Source organism: Microtus ochrogaster, unplaced genomic scaffold (assembly GCF_000317375.1).
Source record: "Microtus ochrogaster isolate Prairie Vole_2 unplaced genomic scaffold, MicOch1.0 UNK27, whole genome shotgun sequence".
NCBI lineage: Eukaryota > Metazoa > Chordata > Mammalia > Rodentia > Cricetidae > Microtus > Microtus ochrogaster.
Window position 1 is genome coordinate 626158 of NW_004949125.1, and position 19818 is coordinate 645975.

The following is a 19818-nucleotide window of genomic DNA, read 5'->3' on the forward strand; positions in this document are numbered from 1 at the left end:
AAAGTAACCCCAGTGACAGAGGGGTGTGTGTCAAAAGGGGGAGTTGTAACAAGCAGGCTCCTAGTAGGTCATCCATAGCTAAAGGGCATTCTGGGCAGCTGGGTTGGCATGGAGAAGCAGAGATTCTATATTGGGTCTTTTAGAGGTGCCCTAGTTTAGCTAGACTCTGGCTCAGACCCCTTTTGTACCCCCTAGCATCCTTGAGTCTGAGCTCTGCTCTGGGACTAGGGCCCTCTCCCAGAAATCCAGCCTGAAGGGCAATGCCATTGTCCACCTCTAGGGGGCGCAACTCACTTGGCAGCCCTGTGACCCAGGGGTCAAGGTGTTCCATATATATATATATGTATATGTATGTATGTATGCATGTATGTATGTATGTATATATATATTTATTTTGTGCAGGGCTGGAAAACCTAGCCTCAGGAGATGGTAGGAGCATGTCCCATGAGCAGGGGTGACTGGCTGGGCTCCACAGTGCTATCCTCTGCACCAGAGTACTGCTGGGAAGGGGCAGGAGGGCGGCTTGGAGAAGCGGGCTGGGCTATTTATGCTCCGCTCAAATATTCATGATTGCTGTGGTTAAAAATAAGACCCAGCTGCAGAGGCAATCACGCAGGAAAACCCAGAGGTGAGAATGAGAATCCAAGTCATCACCCAGCAGAAGGGCTGCAGGGGGCTGGGGGCTGGCGAGGATGGGGAGTGGGGGAGTGAAGGAGGGGGGGCTGGGCCAGGCAGGGCTGTCTGTCAGGGGCCCGGATGTGCTTCTGCAGCTCTGCCTGGCCCAGAGTCTCACAGATGTCACCCGTGCAGGGGAGGAGCGAGCCAGTCTGCTGGAGCTGTGTCCTCTGTGTTTCCCTAGGAGGTTTGCGGACTTGGTTCAGGGTGACACAGAGCATCGCCATCCCTACCCAAGGATATTAGAACTGATTTCCTCTTGGGGTGGGGTGTGACTCCCTCATGGGGCATAGATAAACAAGGGGGAGGCTCATTGTAGACACTCTCGTGTAGACCAGGTCTAATCCAGGCTTTACCTTCATTGTTGACCTTGTAGTGCAGGGTGATGGGACCACTGCACCTCTGGATGGTCCAACGGGCCTCTTCCTTTGTGCAAGCATCCAGTGGAACGCTCTGCCTCTCGCCCCGGATGCAGCCTTCCAGCTACAGGCCAAAAACAAGCTGTTTATTTTCCTAGGCTCTACAGATGGGCAACGTGGCAAGTCCACGGCTGCGTCCCATGGGAGTATCCTTCTCCAGACACAGGGGCATCTCATGCAAAGGGGTGGGGGAGGCATGTGTCGCTAGGTGTGCATGCATGTGCCCATGTGTACACATGGAAGAGAAGGGCCTGGGGACACCCCACAGTTTCCCCTCCTCTATCTCTCACCAGCAGTAGTTGGTGGCCCTCACGTAGTCCAGCCCTCTCGGCCAGCGAGCCCGGCTTGACGGAGTGAATGAAGCTCCCACGTGCATTGCCGCCCAGCAGGGTGAGCTGGGTGATGAGTCCATCACCATTCAGGGTCGTGTGCTGCACCAAGGGGCCAGGGCCACGCACATGGCCCCCAGATGTAACCGATGGCCGGAAGGGCCTGAGTTGGGAAAGAAAATAGGCTCAGAAAGGCTGAATCTAGGACGTGTTAGCAGGATGCTAGTGGCATAGCTGCGTGTGTCCTGGAGGCTTGGGAGGTTCTAAGGGACTGATGACTGCTGCCACCTTCCTGGCCTCAGGAAGTAGGAATGACTACCTGCTCCTTCTTCTGTGTGTCTAGGTTTCTTATCCGGGACAGTCAAGGAACAGATGGAGTGGTTCTCTCTGTGAGCCCCAACCCCACTTTGAGGTAGGTCTCATGTAGTACAGGCTAGCTTCCAACTCACTAGGTAGCTGAGAATAACCTTGAACTTCTCATCCTCCTGCCTCACCTCCTGAGTGCTGGGACACTTTGCCTGATGCATGTGGTGCTGGCGATGGAGTTCAGGACTCATGCATGCAGGGTGAGCACCCTCCCAAGTGAGCCACATCCCTATTCTGAGTGCCTGAGACCCTGAGTCTTGGAGCACACAGATTGTCCCCTCTGTAGAGAACTAAGAGGATGATGGCCTTTGGTTCCATCCTTGAGCTCCCATTCGGCCACTCCCATCCCTTGTACCTTTGTCCTATCTCTGTTCCCTGTGTGTGTGTGTGTGTGTGTGTGTGTGTGTGTGTGAGTGCGTGTGTGTATGTGTATGTGTACATGCACGCGGAGGTCAGAGGTTGAGCTCAGGCATTGTTCCTCAGTCCTCCTTGCTTTTGGTTGTCACTCACTGGATCTGCAGCTTGCAAACTCCAAGCATGTGCCACCACACCCAGCTTTTTTATGTGGGTGGGTTCTGGGGATTTGAACTCAGGTCCTCATGCTTGTGTGACAAGACCTATCCTCACTGAGCTGTCCCCCTAGCCCTGTTTCCATACCTTTCTAAAGAGAACTTCCGGAACATGAGGTTGACCTGCTCCAGGTCGTAGGCATCCAGTCCCTCTGACTGGTGTGAAGAGGAGGAGGAGTGGATGGAGGGGGGTCCGAAGGAGTAGCGTTCATGATTGTCATCTGCAGAGGAGGGGGGGACTGTCAGGACTTAGGCACATTAGAGGGAGCACCTAGGGCCATCCCTTCTACCCACCCCCTGGCATTGAGTGGGCAGCGTCTCCTAGAGCTGAATAGTAGCATAGCTCTGTAGACTGGAAGCTGGGGGGAGTCAGCTCTCTCCAGAGGCAGAGCACAGGCTTGTAGCATGTAGCCCAGGCTGTGCCCAACTTGCCAACCCCCTGCCTCCATCTCTCAAGTGCTAGAATTATAGGAACCAGAATCCTGCAGCTCTGACTCCACCCTGCCTGACTCCTGCCATCAGGACAGATGGTAAAGTTCAAAATAGACAACCCCCTGCCTCTCTTCTTTTGGAGCCTCAGCAGATGTGTAGGGAGTAGGAGGCCAGAAGAGGACACCTGGTGCCCTCCTCTACCATTTTCTGCCTTTTTTTTTTTTGCAGGGTCTTTCCCTGAACCTGGGGTACATGCCTTTTCAGCTTGGCAGGAGGATAGCCAGGCCCTGTGCTCCTCTTGTCTCTGTACCCTTCAGAGTTAGGGTCAGAGATGTTTTCAGGGACACCCCACTTTCTGTGAGGGTGCTGGGGTCTAGGCTCCGATCCCCACGACTGTGGACCAAGAACTCTTAGCCATTAAACCACCTCTTCAGCTCCCAGCTCTATCTTGGAAGTGAGCTCTGGGGTTCTCACTTTGGAGCCCCCCCCCCCAGTCTCACCACCCTCCACTGACTCTCAGACTCTGTGTCTGTAGGAGCCTGGGGTCCCTATCCTTTTCTTCCACCTCAACTGGACTGTAAGTTCCAAGGGGAGGTGCTGGCTGGAACAGAGCCACCAGGGTGAGGGACACACTGGTCCTGCTTGGGGCTGATAACAAAGGCCAATTCTGCACAAGGAGTTTTTCCCGACACCAGCAACATGCTTTGGATGCCTGCCCAGGATTCACTTCCCTGCTTCCCCGTTCTAAACCTCTCTCGATTCTTTTCATTACCCAGCCTCCATTAGGTGCTAACCCCTCTTTAACACTTGATAGCTTGCGATGGTCCCCAATTATGGAGGCTCGCTAATCTTTTTATTTTGTCTGCTGGTGGCTTCTGTTAGCCAGGGGCACAGATGGGGACTGGGGAGGAAGTGGAATGTGTGTGTAGGTATATCTGCAGGATTCTGAGGCATAGGAGCCTAACCTAAGAGCAGGGTAGGGCTCTGGGGACACACGAGACACAGGGGAACTATCTCCAGGCTCTCCACCCTCTCAGTGATCCAGCCAGGCGGACGCCTTGGGTTCATGGTACTAACACCACGGTCTCTGCAGGCAGGGATGTTGGGCCTAGGACTCTACCTCTGAGCCACATCCCAGCCCCTCACTGGGGGAATTGTAGGAAATCACACATTCTGAGACCTAGAATTATTACTATTTTAAAACCCATGGTTTTCTTTTTTCTTCATCTGAGTGGCTGGTTCTGCCTGTAAATCACAGAGCCACTTTGGTCTCTGGCTGGAGCCTATGATCAGATCTTCTCCCATGTCCTCTTCTGAGTCCTTCTCTGGATAGACCCTGCCCTCCCAGGTCACCGTGGCCTCTCTGCGCCTGGCAGATACACACCATCAAGGTCCAAGGCGTCGAACCCGCAGCTGTCATTGTCTTCTTCCACTGTGCTGCAAGACACAAACCGGGGACAAGGACACTGCTGTGAGCATGTGCTTCAGGTGAAAAAGGTGGAAGGAGCTTCTGGAATGTTCTGGCTTCCCATCAGGCCTTGCTTCCAAGAGGTCAATAGAGGAGGGAAGGGAAGGATGAGGAGGGTGGGATGAAGGGGGACTAAATCATCAGGGAAGGAGGTCCTGGGGGCCTGTCTAGACCATGTCTCACAATGGCTGAGGAAGACACAGGTGAGCAGGTGAGCAGAGGCCAGGTGAACCCAGAAGTGGTGGCACTAGCCAGCAATTGCAGTGGTCAGGAGGCAGAAGCAGGGGGATTGACCGTAAGAGGCCAGCCTGGGGTACCCATTTCCCAGAGGCTCAAGCAACCTCTGTTTGTTGTTTACATCACATGTTTGTCACCTAGTGGGATGCCTCTGAGGCAGCAGAGAGCCCTCTAGGAAGAGGTGGGTGCAATGAACACTAGGCTGGCCAAGGTGGTTGTAGGTGTACAAGAGACTTCAGTAACTACCCTGAAAACTGGTCCAAGAAGGGTGCAGCTACTAGGGGGACTGGGCAGGTATTCTATTTTTGTGTGTGTGTTTCTTTTTTTTAAATATTTATTTATTTATTTGTTATGTATACAATAGTCTATCTATGTGTATGTCTGCAGGCCAGAAGAGGGCACCAGACCTTATTACAGATGGTTGTGAGCCACCATGTGGTTGCTGGGAATTGAACTCAGGACCCTTGGAAGAGCAGGCAATGCTCTTAACCACTGAGCCATCTCTCCAGCCCATGTGTTTCTTTTTTAAATGATTTTTTAAAAAAAGAAAACAAACTATTGCTTTTCATTTTACATACCAGTCCCAGTTTCCACTCTTCCCCCATCCCCTCCACCTTCTCCCTCCCATCCACTCTCCAGAGGGGGCAAGGCACATTGCTCTAAGGACCAAGGCCCTCTCCACTGTATTTAGGCTGAGCAAAGTATTCATTTAAAGAGAATGGGTTGCAAAAAGCCAGTACAAATCCTGGTGCCACTGCCAGTGACCCTGCATTCTGTGCCAGTCATACAACTGTCACCCACATTCAGAGGGCCTAGCTTGGTCCTATGCTGGTTCCTTCCTTGTCTGTGAACAGGTATTCTTACAGATGAGTGTGAGCTGGTGTTACAGATGAGTGTGAGCTGGAGTTTAGAGCTGTCCTGGGAAGATGATGACTGAGATATCAAAACCCAGGCCCCAGCAGGACTAGGGTGTGAATCCAGTTCTCTCAGGAGTCACTGGCATCTAGCTGTGATGTGTGTGTGTGTGTGCACGCACACACACACACATGTGCGCAGGTGATATATATATTTGTGTGTATGTGGAGGCTAGAGGGCATCCTCAGGCGTCTTTAAAAGCAGAATCTGTCTCTGGCTTGGAACTCACACTAGGCCAGCGGTTCTCAACCTGTGGGGTGCGACCCCTTGGAGGGGTCAAATGACCCTTTCACAGGAGCTGCATACCAGACATCTATGATATGTAAAAACATCAGATCTTTATGATTCATAACAGTAGCAAAATTACAGTCATGAAGTAGCAACAAAAATAATGTTATGGTTGGGGGGTCACCACAAATAAGGCACTGTGTTAAAGGGCTACAGCATTAGGAAGGTTGAGAGCACCGGATTCGGTGATGCTGGCTGGCCAGCAAGCCCAGGTTCCTACCATGCTTGTCATTAATTTTACTTTTAGATTTTTTTATCTTTATTTATATTAGTGTTTTGCCTCCATGTCTGAAAGTGCCTGGAGGAGGTCAGATCCCTTGGAACTGGAGTTACAGACAACTGTGAACTGCCACGTGGATTCTGGGAACCGAACCCAGGTCCTCTGCACGAGCAGCAAGTGCTCTTAGTCACGGAACCATCTCTCCAGTCCCCACTTTAAAATTTTAAAAATGACATTAATTTATTGTGAGCGTGTACAAGCGAGTGTGCACATGTGTGTCCACATGGAGGTTCCAGGGACAGAACTCAAGATTATCAGGCTTGGTAGCAAGCGCCCTTAACCCGCTGAGCCATTTCGCTGGCCTCACGCCTGCTTTGTGAATGTGGGTTGTGGGGGACCCGGATTCAGGCCTTTGTGCTGGCAAGGCAACTTTTTTATTGCGTTATCGCCCTAGCCTGGCACCTGACTTTGAGAGGAGTGTAACAGGGACACCTGGCTGCTGTGTAAGTCTGAGAAACCCATGTTTTTCAGGAGGTAGAGGAGGTCCTTGTGTAGCGCCCACTCTGGGTGAAAAAAAAAAAAGCAAAACTAAAGTCTGAGGTCTCAGGAACTTGGAACACAATTCCAGGGCAGCGTGGGGACAAAGGATGTAGGTTTAGCCGTATTTTAGCAAAAGAGGGTGGTTCCCCATCTCCAAGCCTCAACTACCCCAATGGTAGTTGGTGTAGTGGACAGTGGGCCCATTTCTTCCCTTTCCTTCTGTGTTGTTGAGAGGCCTAAAGAGTCCATACCTTGGGGTCCAGAAACAGGGCCGGCCAGCCAGCCGAGGCTGCCACCTGCCACTCACCTGCGGTGCGGCGTGTCTTCCTTGCAGCGTCTGACTATGGAGTCATTTCCCGGGGGCTCTGCGGTGATTGACATGATACTGCTGCGGCTCCGGTGGGGCTGCTGTGAACACGGTACAGCTGTGTTACCGGATATTTATCCGCAATGCCTTCATGGGCATAAATATTATATACGCGGGAACTAAATTTAACTTGGGGATGTTCCCACTCCGGCTTGGGCAGCGCAGGCTGAGCAAGCTGGTCCCCAGCATGACCTTGGCTGGAGGAGGCTGAGCTCAGCCCTGGGGCAGTCAGTGGAGCTTGGAGCACAGCTGCTTCCACAGCTGTTGGCTGCGAGAAGCAGACGGGGACTGACTGAGCTGGGAGGCCTTGTGACCCTGTATGGGCTGGGTTCTGTGGCCCCCACCTGCACCTATCTGGCTGGCTGTGCTTTGGCCAGAGTGGATGTGAAGAGGGGTGTTTGGTGGGGGGCAAATACCTGGGGTTTTGGCACCGGAGCTGATACCAGACTGTTGTAAACCCATTACCAAATTTCTACCTCCCTCAGGGTCTGATTTAAGAAGCTGAGCTGACATTTTTCCCAGGGCACCCCTCGGGCTTAGAATTTCTAATCTGGTGTCTTCTGCAGGGACAAATAGACAGCTGGATGTCATTGAAGGCTGGGATCCTGCCTAGCTCTGTCCAGAAGTGGGGGTGTTCCCTCTGTTGCTGCTCCAGCAGCCCCCTACCCTGCCTGCTGCCTCCCAGGATAGTGGCCTGGATTGCCTGGGGCTGTGAAGTTGCAGAATTTTGGGCATCTTTTGCCACGGTCCCTTAGGAGACCTCCTAAGTCTCCTCCTCCCATCAAGTGTTAAACTGGGAAAGGAGATGGCAGGAAGGTGTGAATACATTGCTGAGCCGGGGAAAGAGAAACTTCTTTAAATAAACATCAGCAAGGCCCCAGGCTCAGCCCGGGGACTCAGATGGTGTGCAAGAGGAGTGGGAACCAGGGCCAGCTCACCATCTTGGAGAAAGAGCTGGTGATAGGCAGCGAGCGGGAGGAACTGGGGCTGCCGTCTGTGAAGTCCTCTTCGTGCCCCTTGACTGTCCTCATCAGAGCCACAGGAAGCAGGGATGAAAGAAAAGGGAGGGGGAGGAAAGTTAAAGCCTGTAGCTGCGGTTCTGGGGGGTGGTGGTACCCCCCACATGTGTGGAGGGGACAGAGCAAATCAGGAGCTTGCTCTGCCCTCTGTGGTGTCCCCTGGAGCAACAACAGTGAAACCCTTACTCTACTGCTGGTGGCATTTTGCTTTAAAAAATCAGAATAATATATCCTGATCCTCCGGCGTCAGGCTGGCCAAGGGTGGCTCCAGTCAAGACTAAACCATGTCACCTGTCTCTGAGGTCTCACAGAGGGGTCATCCTCCATGAAGAAGCATTGGGGAGACAGGAAAACTCTTGTCCTGTTTCCTTACCATCAAAATGGGTCTCACCGTTCCCTGCTCAACACGGTGAGCTGAAGGCAGAGCATAGCAATAGGGGAAGCTTGTCACCTGAGCAAAGCCCTCTTTGTTGTCCCTTGCTCTCCAGGAGATGCTTGGCATTGGTGTGGCCATCTTCCTCAACTTTGGTGGGACATAAATTTCTCCACCTGTACCCTGAGGTGCCTAGACCTGTATGTGTGCACAGCGCTGTAGACACGGGTGCCCATTCTGTCCATGTGCCCCTCACACTAGGTGGCCTGTCAGGCCTGATGAGCAGTGATGAGGCACTCCCACTAATCTGTTAGAAATTTCCACTTCTTTTTGAGGGGGGTTATTTTATCTGTAATCCACAGACCCCGGGACCTTTGCACATCACAGTTGGATAAAGACTGTGACACCCAATGTAGCTACAAGGAGAATTGAGGTCGGGACTTTTCTCTCCTTCCCTCTCCTAAGTCACTAAAGTAGAATGAAGCTGAGGTGGTCAGGATGAAACTCTGGACTGTGAGGTGGCTCTCTTTGTCTGAGGTCTCTCACTCATAGCATTCTTTCTTGCACCCCACACTTTGCGGGTTCACCTTACTCTCTCTGCTCCTCACATTGCCCATATCCATGAACTTAAATTCTCCCATTTCCAGGCTCCAATTAAATTGATGTCCCAAACTTCTTTCCCTCCTGGGGTGACACTTGACACTTTCTACCTCCTCCCTGTGACCCTGCTCTGGGTATATGGGCTGTAGGGCACATCCTGAAACCTTCCAGCTCCTTCCACATAGCAAGAGCATCATCTGTCTTGCAAACCTTCCCTTGCAGGGCTGGTGTGAGGCTGAAAGAGGAGTCCTGAAGATAGTATGCGCTGGAGAACCAGGCGTTTATGACTGAACTGGCAGCCTCACACTGCTGGGCACTGCCAGCCAGAATCTTGGATGAGGAAGGTCGAAGGTCCCCTTGCTGATGAGCTCAATTCAAGACTTAGGGAGGTGACTCGGTTTATTGGTGCTGTGTAAGTATGAGGACCTGAGTTTGGATCTCCAGCATCTGTGTACATACTCAGAAAGTGTGCTTAAAATTCTAGCACTCAGAAAGCAGAGACAAGTAACCTGGCTAGCTAGCTAGACTGCCCTTATCCATGAGCTCTAGATTCAATTGAGAGACCCTACCTCACTGAATAAAGTTGAAGAGCAAATGAAGAAGACTCCAAAGTCAGCCTTGAGTCTCTATACACACACATGCAAACCCACATGCGCATTCACATACACAGGGACAAGCATACATCACACAAACACTCATGCAAAAAATAAATTAATTAAAGATGCTCCATTTGATCAAGAGGGCCACAGAGGCAATGCACCAGTGGACAGACACTGCACACTTTAAATGACGGCAAGCATTAGTGAGTGATGGATGCTCGCCACCCTGATACCCCTGAGGCCTAGCCCAGGTTGAACGTGCAGGGTCTGTCACTGCAGAGGGAGAAGCAGATGGAATGAGAGAGGCAGAGTGACAGATGAGCAAGGGCAAACAGGATCCGGGCAGCCCACTAACCTTGAAACTCAGATGCTTGCTTCATGCTGATGGGGGATTTGGCTCTCTGCAGCTGAAAGAGAGGGGAGGAGAAGACCCAAGACAGAAGGCATGAATCAAACAAGGCCCTAGACACACGTCACTGCAGCTAAGAGAAAAATAAAAAAAGCCGCCTGATCCACAGCTTCTTGGCCCATACGTGTGATGCCAGTCTCCTGTGGCTGGGAGAAGATGTGGTCTGCCCCCCTTGGGGCCTGGATTAGTCAACTGGTCCAGATGAGCCTCCTCTGAGGGAGCCCCTGAACAGGGATCTAAAATACTGAGGCTCAGGAGCACTGTATACCAAGTTGACACACATGCAGGGGACCTCCATGAGAGACTGGGCTCCAGGGAAGCTGCCTGCCACCTTTGGTCACATGTATGACCTTCTCCCATGAGCATAGAGAGGCAGGGATAATTAGTTTCTGATGAAGTGGTCCTATCCATGCAACTGTCCATCTACCTATTCATTTACTATCTACCCACTTATCAATGCACCATCCATCCATGCAAGGAAATATTTATTCATTGACATATCTACTCATCATTAATCCATCCATCCACCCACCCACCCATCCATCCACCTTCCTTTATCTATCCATGTAACTACCCATTCATTTATACAGCCATTCACCATCCATCCGTTTATCCACCCATTCATCCATTATCCATGTAACTATCTACCCATTAGTCAACCATTCATGCATCTATCAATGCATCATCAATCTATGAAACCACCCATAAAAACATCCATCCATCCATCCATCCATCCATCCATCCATCCATCCATCCATTACTCTATTATCCATCCATGTAACCATATCCATTCATCCATGTAATCATCTATCCTTCGTTCTTCTATCCACTAATCCATCTACCTACCCTTCAATCCATCATCTATTCATCCATCATTCATCCACATAACAATATATCCATCCATACACGCACACCTCTATCCCCATCTATTCATCCATCCATTGTCCATCTGTGTAATGATCCATTCATTCACATATCTACTCATCATCCATTCACCCCCCAACAATCCATCCACCCATTCACCAGTCTACCATTTATCCATGTAACTATCCAAACACCCATCCTCTCATCCACCAATACAGCCATCATTCCATCTATCCATGTAATCATTTCATCCATCAATCCATCCATCCACCCACTCACCCATCCATCAGTCCACCATCCAACATTCTTGTAACCATCCATCCATCTGCCCAGGCAGCCATCATCCACCATCCTATCCATCCATGTAACCAACCATCATTAATCCATCCATTATCCACCCATGTAATTATCCGTTCATCCATCATTCATTCATTCTCCCATCCATCCAGCCCTTCATCCTCCTACCTATACAACATTCCATGCATGCATACATTCATCCATCAATGTAACCACCCATCCATTCTCCCATTCACCTGACCACTGACTCATGAGCTCTCTCAATGCCATGGATCTCCATGGGCACCCATTAAAGTGGTAGACAGTGTTTCTGCTGTGGCATTAGCTGCCGACATGGGGCCTGGGAAAGGAATCTGAAGACAGTTTTCTTACACACTTGCTTTCGAAACAAATGAACATCACAAGCAGGAATGATTTCTGTCCAGGGTTATAACAGGTCAGGACATAATCAAGCAGAGTCAGGTGTCATCTCTACCTGCATAGGGCTCTGATGCTACCATTTGCCTCCCACCCTTGCTCCTGGGTACCTGGATGCCCTTTAGGTTCATCCGGCGCCGGGGTGGGTGGTAGGGCAGAAAATATTTGCTGTCTTCGGGAGATTCTTCTGAGGTTGAAGAATCATCGGCTTCTTGGCCATTGGTCCTGAGGCTGGTGTCTCCAAGGTTCTGAGAGATGATGGTGGCAGGGAGGTGTCTAGGTAGACTCTGTGGCAGAGGGAAGAGCATGAGGGAGAGCTGGCAATAGGCACAAGGCAGATTGGCCAACAGGCTATTTTTCCCTTGGGTACCCAAGCTTGACACTCAGCCTGGGCTGTTCTTTTCTGACTCCCCGAATGTCCACTTGGATGCCATGGCTTGTCAGCACACCTTGACATTGGTCTGTCCCTTCTTGCTACCTCTCCTGCTTCCCAGTCCAACAGACAGTTGGGACCATCACTTGCTAGGCACCTTGCTGGCTGCATCTGCCCCTCTGTCTTGGCTCATGAAATCTCTAGGGACAGGATGCCACCTGTGCTTCTCCTTGCTCACTAGGGGTGGGAGAGCTCTAGTTCCATGGAGACATCTAGAAGTTACTCATTAAGGTGGCTTGTGTCTGGTGCTGGGCTGACTATAGAGAGGCCTGGGTGGGGATCATGCAAATTACAAGCTGTCGTGTCCTCAGGATGAAATCATAACACAGGGGCTCCTGAATTCCATTACAGGGGCCAGGGAAGGTCTCCCTGGGAAAGAGCTACATTAGCAAGACTGAAAGCCGAAGGGGTGGCATATGTGGTCAGGAGAAGTCGGGCTAGGGGGCTTCCAGGTGGGGCCTGTGGCCTCTAGAACTCCTCAAGCAAGGAGTCTTTCTGGAACCCAAAAGGAAAGGTCTCCTCCAGGGGTTTAATGATGGCTTTGAGCTTGAAATAGAGAACCTTGTTCAGACGCCATGATTTTGCCTGTGCCCAGCTCTTGATTCTGTATCCCCTTTCTTTGAAAGTGAGAATCTAATTGCATAGCACTTGCCGTCTTGCACACACTTGCTGTGTGTGTAATGGTTTCTACATGTGTGTGAGGTGTGCATATGTATACGAAGGCCAGAGGACAACCTTTAGAGTCACAACCGATGCCATCGTTTTTGAGACAGAGTCTCTCACCAGACCTGGAACTCACCCAATAATACAGAGTGCCTGGCCAGTGTGGTCCAGGGGTGTGAGCGTCTCACCTCCCCAGTGCTGGGATTGCAGGTATGTGCCACCATGCTTGGCTTTTTGATTTCTAAATGTATATTCTAAGGCTTGAAGTCAGCTCCTCATGCCTGTCTGGGAAGCACTTTGCCTACAGGGCCATCTTCCCAGCTTGAGATGTGGTATTTTTATGGGATTATGCAGCCTCTGCCCAGGACAGAGTCTGGGGAACCTTCAGCTACCACAATCACATTACTCAAAGGGATAGCAGCAGTGTTCCTTCATTTCCAGGTGTCACGGGGGCTCCTGGGAGATGCAGTTCTGCACCCACCTTACTGACTGTTAATGAGTTTTCACCCATGGGCACCAGTGACTTTAATAAGCACAGAGTATCTTAATCATGATGACCTTAACATTATCAGACAGTGCCAAGGGAAGGCCACTGCTGGCTGTGGTCCATAGACAGCCATGCCAGCTTGGAAAAGTGATCTGAGTCACTCAGCCAGGGGGTGGCAACCCAAATGTCATCGAAACTTCGAGGGTGCTAGTTCTGTCCTTCTTGGGACTGCGTGGGTCTCAGGGATAGAACTGAGGTCACCAGACATGGTGACAAAGACCATTACCTACTGAGCCATTTCACAGACTCTTAACTTTGAAATGAGTGGCTCCCACCCAATTCTGTGCACATGCCTTAGTGCACGCATGTTCATGTGTGCAACACAGACACACACGCATGCACATACACACACATATACACAAATGGGTCAGAGGGCAGGGCACACGAGACACAATGATGATGGTGTGAGATGGGGTTGCCCTGGTCAGCCATCAACGGGGATCTGAAGGACACCGGCTGTGGGTATGGGGACGTGGCTGGCTAAGCCTACCTGGTCGAGAGTGCCGCTGTCCTTGGACAGGCGCCGGAGCTTGCTCTCTAGGTTGACAATGCAGGCCTCCCTCCGCACCATCTCAATTCGCATCTCATCGTTCTTCTCCTCCAGCTCACGGATCTGCTTCCGGTACTTGTCCTTCTCAATCAAGCACTGTGAGTACTGGGTCTGCGCCTCATCTCGGGAGTGGAAGGCCTGCCGGGAAGAGCATGTGCTCACCACAAGTGAACTAAAGTGTGGTCAGAGATGTGCGTTACCTCCCGTTCAGACATCAAGCAAAGGGACCCTGTGCATTTCTCTTCCTTTTCCAGAGAGAGATTATAGATTGAACCTAGGGTTGTGTGCATACTAAGTATGTGCTCTACCACTGTGCCACACCCCAGTCCCTCACTGGGGATTCTAGGCAGGGGCTCTACCACTGAGCCACACCCCAGCCCCTCACTGGGGGATTCTAGGCAGGGGCTCTACCACTGAGCCACACCCCAGCCCCTCACTGGGGGATTCTAGGGAGGTGCTCTACCATTGAGCCGCACCCCAGCCCCTCACTGGGGGATTCTAGGCAGGGTCTCTACCACTGAGCCACACCTCAGGCCCTCACTGGGGGATTCTAGGTACACATTCTACCATATCCATCCAACTCCAGCTATCTTATTACTTTGTATTTTGAGGTAGGGTCTCACTAAGTTGCCCAACTATTGTTGAGCTCACTCCTGTAGTCTCAACAGGCCTTAAGTTTATGATCCTACAGTTTCTGCCTTTTAAATGCTGAGAGGGCTAGCCTGCACTAGCACACTCAACTTATCCCTGAAGCTTGGGCATTCCAGGCTCTCTCTTTTGTATTCTGCAATCCTACAACTGTACAGCCTGTTCTTGTCATGTAGTAGGTACAATTGTGAAGAGCTGTGTCCTACCTCCCTTCCCCCAGGGTCTGCACCATGCCAGTGTGGGTGGGGCACTGCTTTGGTAACTATTCACATCTTACATATGAGGACATATGTAATACCTTGCCTTGGGCATACACTTTATGAGTACCTGAACTGGAATTTAACTTCCTCATTTTACCAAAGAGACCAGGTAAGCACCATGTTCTTATGGGAACCACTGGGGTGCAGCTCAGGCTCCCATGATTCCCTATGGCCTGTGTATTATGACCCCTTTGTCCTGTAATAGAATTTATCTCTAAGCTAGAGACAGAAAAGATAGACTCATGAGAAAGCACTGTGTGGTCGGGGACGCAAACCACATGACCTCAGACCATAGTCAAATAGGCTCCATGTGCCATGGGCACTGCTAGGCAGCCTCATGGTCCACCATATCCAGGGCGGCACTGTACCTGGTCACGCTCTCGCTCCACCTCCTCCAGCTGCAGCATGACTGTGTTCATGCGGTGCTTGTACATTTCACAGTCCTTCCCCAGAGTTGAGCACTTGAGCTCCAGGTCTTCCTTCTCCTCCAGGTACTGCCCAGAATGGGAGACAGCAATATAGACGAAGCAAGTCATCAATAAGTTAAGGAGAGAAGCACTCTCTCTCTGTCTCTCTGTCTCTCTCTGTATGTGTGTATGGTGTATGCGTGTGGTGTGTGTCTGTGTGTGTGGTGTGTATATGTGGTGTGTATGTGTGGTGTGTGCATGTGGTATGTGTATGTTGTGTGTGTGGTGTGTATATGTGGTGTGTATGTGTGGTGTGTGCATGTGGTATGTGTATGTTGTGTGTGTGGTGTGTATGTGTTGTGTGCTATGTGTGTTATATGTGTGTGTTGTGTGCATGTGGTATGTGTATGTTGTGTGTGTGGTGTGTATGTGTGTATGGTGTGTGTGCATGTGGTATGTGTATGTTATGTGTGTGTGGTGTGTATGTGTGTGTCGTATGTGTGTGTGGTGTTTGTGATATGTATGTATACACATGTGTATGCATGTAAATCCATGTGTGAATAGGGGTGCACATGGCCAGAGGCCAACATCAAGTTATCTTTCTCTTATTGCTCTTGAGACAGGGTCTCGCACTGAACCTGGAGCTCACTGATAGGGCAAGGATGGCTGGCCAGCCAGCCCCAGGCATCCTCTCCACCTCCCAAGGATGTCATCCTAGGATGACAGGTGTGTGTCACCATGTCTGGCTTAAAAAAAAAATAGATTCCAGGAATCTAAATCCTTACTCTTGCATTTTACAGTCTGAGTCATTTCCCCAGTCAATGACTGTTTGCTCAGTGCCTGCAGTTGGCATATCTTCTCCCAGAGTTGGTGTGCTAATTTGGTCTTGATTGCCAGTTATCTCATCAAAAGGGACTATAGGAGGGGGCTGGTCAATTACCAGTGTATTGTTGAGGGATGGACCATGGAGACACATACTTGGTGGCTGCTTGGACACTCATCATTTACAAACCACAATGGGGCTGGATGCTGGCATAGCAATGCAGATCAGGGTTTGATATCAGAGACTCCTGTTAACACGCATCCATGCACCCTGCTGGGGAAGCACCCAGCTGGCTGCAATCCTAAGTCTATGGTGCTCCCACCTTGTCCCGAAGCTCCTCCGCCTGGCGGACTTCCTCCTGTAGGTTGTAAATTTTGTTGACCAGTTCCTGCCGGTCCTCTAGTGCCTCCTTCCGGTCATGCTCCAGGATGTCCAAGATGGCCTTGTCTGAGTCAGGCAGACTGCGCTTGCCAGCCTGGATGGCATTGGGGATGGAGGTGAGGACAGAAGGAGGAGGACAAAAGGGCTAAGTCCCAGGCAGGCCCAAGACAGCAGATTTTGTGGCGGGAAAGCAGATGCACTAGGGGATTGTCCTGGGTCTTTCAGCAGCGTATTATCATTTTTTTTTTTAAAGTTTATTACCTGTAAAGGAGCAGGGAGTCCGGAGCCCATTGTTCCCTCCCAGTTCTTACTGGAGCCCAGAGAAGCATCTGTGACTCCTTGAGACACTTCAGAGGGGACAAAAAAGGGGACACCTCTGCATTCAGCTATCCCTATCCCCATGAAATATCAACTAACTAAATCGTGCTAATCTAGAACTCGGTCTCTGCTCCAAGAGCCCTGAGCCCCAGGCAGTTCTAGGGGATGTTCTAGAAGGATGGAGATGCGTTTTCTTCCTTTGCAGATATATTTTGGAGTACTGACCCCCAATGATATCTCCTTCTGTACCCACACATTTTTGAGGTGACAAATGTGAGAGGCCCTTGACGTTGGAGCACAGGAAATGACATTCAGTAGAGTATTCAGGGATCTCTAAGGTTTCCTGAATGTTCTCTTGTTCCAGAACTGGGACATTGGTTTCCATGTGGATGATATTCTTATTTGTCATTTTTTTCCTGTAAGTATTATCACCCATAACAAGGGCTGAGATTGGAGTTCAGTGATAGACTTTGCCTAGAATGTTCAAGGTACTGCCAACAGTTCTGGGGAGTGAACCCAGGGTACTAGACATCTGAGTCAGAGACTCTACCACTGAGCCACACCCCAGCCCCTTCACTGGGGGATTCTAGACAGGTGCTCTACCACTGAACTATATTATCATCATTCCTCTTTAAACTTTTTAAATTTTAGACATTTCATTAAATTGCCGTTTGTTCTTAACCTTACTCTATTGTCCTAGGGAGGCCTCAAACTTGCAAAAATCTAGTCTCAGCCTCCCAAGTAGCAGGGATGATAGATCTGCACCACTAGACCAGACAAAACAAAAACAACAATAAAAAACTCCAAAATAGACAAAGAAAAACCTACCTGTTTTCTACAAAAACCCCGAAACCCCAAACCCCAAAAGCAAGCAACCAACCAAACAAAAAATCCTGCCAAGAGGGTTTCTAGTCACTTCTACTTTCCATCCGAAGAGTGTGCAGTTCCAAGGCTGAAGAGCATTGGCGGTGACCCTGTAGCTACTAAGCTGGGACTTGGTATTCATCCTCTAGCAGGTGCACAACCCTGCCCCCCCCCCGCCTTCCTCCCCCTCACCTACGTAAGGATGCTGCTTCTCACCTGGATGATGGACTGCAGCTCCTGGATCTTGGTCTTCAGCATCTCGTTCTCTCGCTCCAGTTCCAGGACCTGCTCCTTCTTGGGCCGGTTCTCAATGTCGTTCTTGAGCTTCAGGGACTGATTTCTCTCCAGCTTACATTCCTCCTCCATCTTGTTCAATCGATGCTTGAGTTGGTCAATCTGAAAATACCCATGTCAGCAGAGGGGTGAGGATGGCTGGCAAGAGATGCTGGGAAGAAGGTGAGGAAATGGCTCGCCATCTGAGTGCTTGCCACCTGAGCATCAGGACCTGAGTTTGGATCCCTAGTGCCCATATCAAAAACTAGGCATGGTGGTAAGTGCCTTTAATCCAAGTGTTGGGAAGGTAGAAACAGGCATATCCCTGGGCTCACTGGCTGGCCAGCCTAGCTTACTAGGTGAGATGTAGGACAGTGAGAACCCCTGCCTCAAAACACGAGGTGAGTGGTGCCTGAGAAAATATGGCTGAAGTTGTCCTGTGGTCTTCACACTCACACTTCCATACTTGCATATGAATTCCCTAATGCATGCAACTTTCCTTAGTATCTATCTATCTACCTATCTACCTACCTATCTATCCTTCCATCCATCCGTCCATCTGTCTGTTCATCCATACATCATCTGTCCTTATTTCCATCCATCAATCCACCTATACATCCGTCTATCCGTCCATCTGTCCCTCCATCCGTCCATCCATTCATGCATCTGTCCATCCATCCATCCATCCTTCCCTCCATCATCCATCCATCTGTCCATCCATCCTTCCATCTATCTGTCCTTTCATCCATCTGTCCATCCATCCATTTATCCATCCATCCATCCATCCATCCATCCATCCATCCATCCATCCATCTTCCATCCATCCGTCCTTCTATCCATCTGTCCATCCATTCATCCATCCATCTATCCATCCATCCTTCCATCCATCTGTCCATCCATCCATCTGTCCATTCGTCTGTTTATTGTCAATCCATCCATCCATCCATCCATCCATCCATCCATCCATCCATCCCATCTTTTGGAGCATAACTCAAAATAAAGTTCTAATAAAGAAACTTCTAAGTCTCCACTATAGGCTGTTTTCCCCAAATCCCACATAAACATCCCAGAGGCCTTCTCTTCTTGATCCTTGTAAAACAATTTCTATTCAGCATCATTGGAGTTCAGCTCAAGGAAGTTTTCTGGGGCTGGGACCAGACTTCAGTCTCACACATATATGAGACTTACTTTGCTAAAAACTGATGATATTATCTCAGCAATCCTAGAGCAAGATACCATTTCCTTTGTCATCTTGTACAAATGAGAAAAAACCAAGGAACAAACAAATCAACAAACAACTCCCAATCCCTAAAGCCATAGCTAATAAGGCCATAAAATCAGAAGTGAAAACCTAAACTCTGGAAGATAAAATGTCCTAAAAAAGATTTACTTATTTTATGGATATGAGTGTTTTGTTTGCATGTGTATCTGCACCACATACGTGCCTGGTGCTCATGAAGGCCAGAAGAGAGCATCAGACATCTTTGGAACCGGAGTCACAGATGGCTGCAAGCTGCCATGTGGGTGCTGGGAACTGAATCTAGGTCCTCTGGAAGAGCATCACACGCTCTTAACCACTAAGCCATCTCTACAGCCCTCCCTTATTTTCCTAGGCACGGTCTTGTTGTGTAACCAGGCTGGACTCCAACTTGTTATGTAGCTAGTGCTGGCCTTGAACTTATGATTCTCTTGCCTCATTCTTCCTAGTGTTGAGAGTATAAGCATGCACCCTCAATGCCTGGCTTCATGCTCTTAACTGAAATGAAGACTCAATCTACCTGAATTCCCACAGCTTGTTTACTGACCAGTCTATTTCATTAAATTGAATGTGACCCAAGCAGAACTCAGGTTATATATCCCCCACGTCCCCTGCAGTGCTTAGCATAGTGTCTCACTCATGGCAGGTGCTTAATAAATATCCCAAGAATCTGCTTTCCACCAGGCAGCCAGAGCAAGCCTCCTGAGAGGTAAATCAGCTGTCACGTCCCAGCTCGCAATCCGTCAGGAGTTTCCCGTTCTTGGGAGGATAAATCCCAGAGTTCTTACCATGCCCCTGTGATCTGAACCCACACCATATTCTCCTCCCTCCTTTGTGCCACTTGCTCATTGGACTCCAGGCCCACTGTTTCTGCAGCCATTTAAGAAGACAGAAAGAGCCGGGCGATGGTGGCACACGCCTTTAATCCCAGCACTCGGGAGGCAGAGGCAGGCGGATCTCTGTGAGTTCGAGACCAGCCTGGTCTATAGA

The 19818-nt window shown here is 50.0% G+C and overlaps 1 protein-coding gene across 1 annotated transcript in view; it reads right to left on the bottom strand.

The window, feature by feature from the left end:
• The window catches only part of Card11 (caspase recruitment domain family member 11), a 69980-nt gene that overhangs the window by 13313 nt on the left and 36849 nt on the right, over positions 1–19818 (bottom strand). The window contains exons 6-17 of the mRNA XM_026789742.1: positions 17514–17693; positions 16057–16209; positions 14873–14998; positions 13537–13734; positions 11514–11690; positions 9772–9823; positions 7764–7846; positions 6766–6866; positions 4175–4227; positions 2447–2579; positions 1385–1586; positions 1032–1158 (exon numbers count right to left, since the gene is read on the bottom strand). Coding sequence (XP_026645543.1) covers positions 1032–1158; positions 1385–1586; positions 2447–2579; positions 4175–4227; positions 6766–6866; positions 7764–7846; positions 9772–9823; positions 11514–11690; positions 13537–13734; positions 14873–14998; positions 16057–16209; positions 17514–17693 — 1585 coding nt within the window. The remainder of the gene's footprint in view (positions 1–1031; positions 1159–1384; positions 1587–2446; positions 2580–4174; positions 4228–6765; positions 6867–7763; positions 7847–9771; positions 9824–11513; positions 11691–13536; positions 13735–14872; positions 14999–16056; positions 16210–17513; positions 17694–19818) is intronic.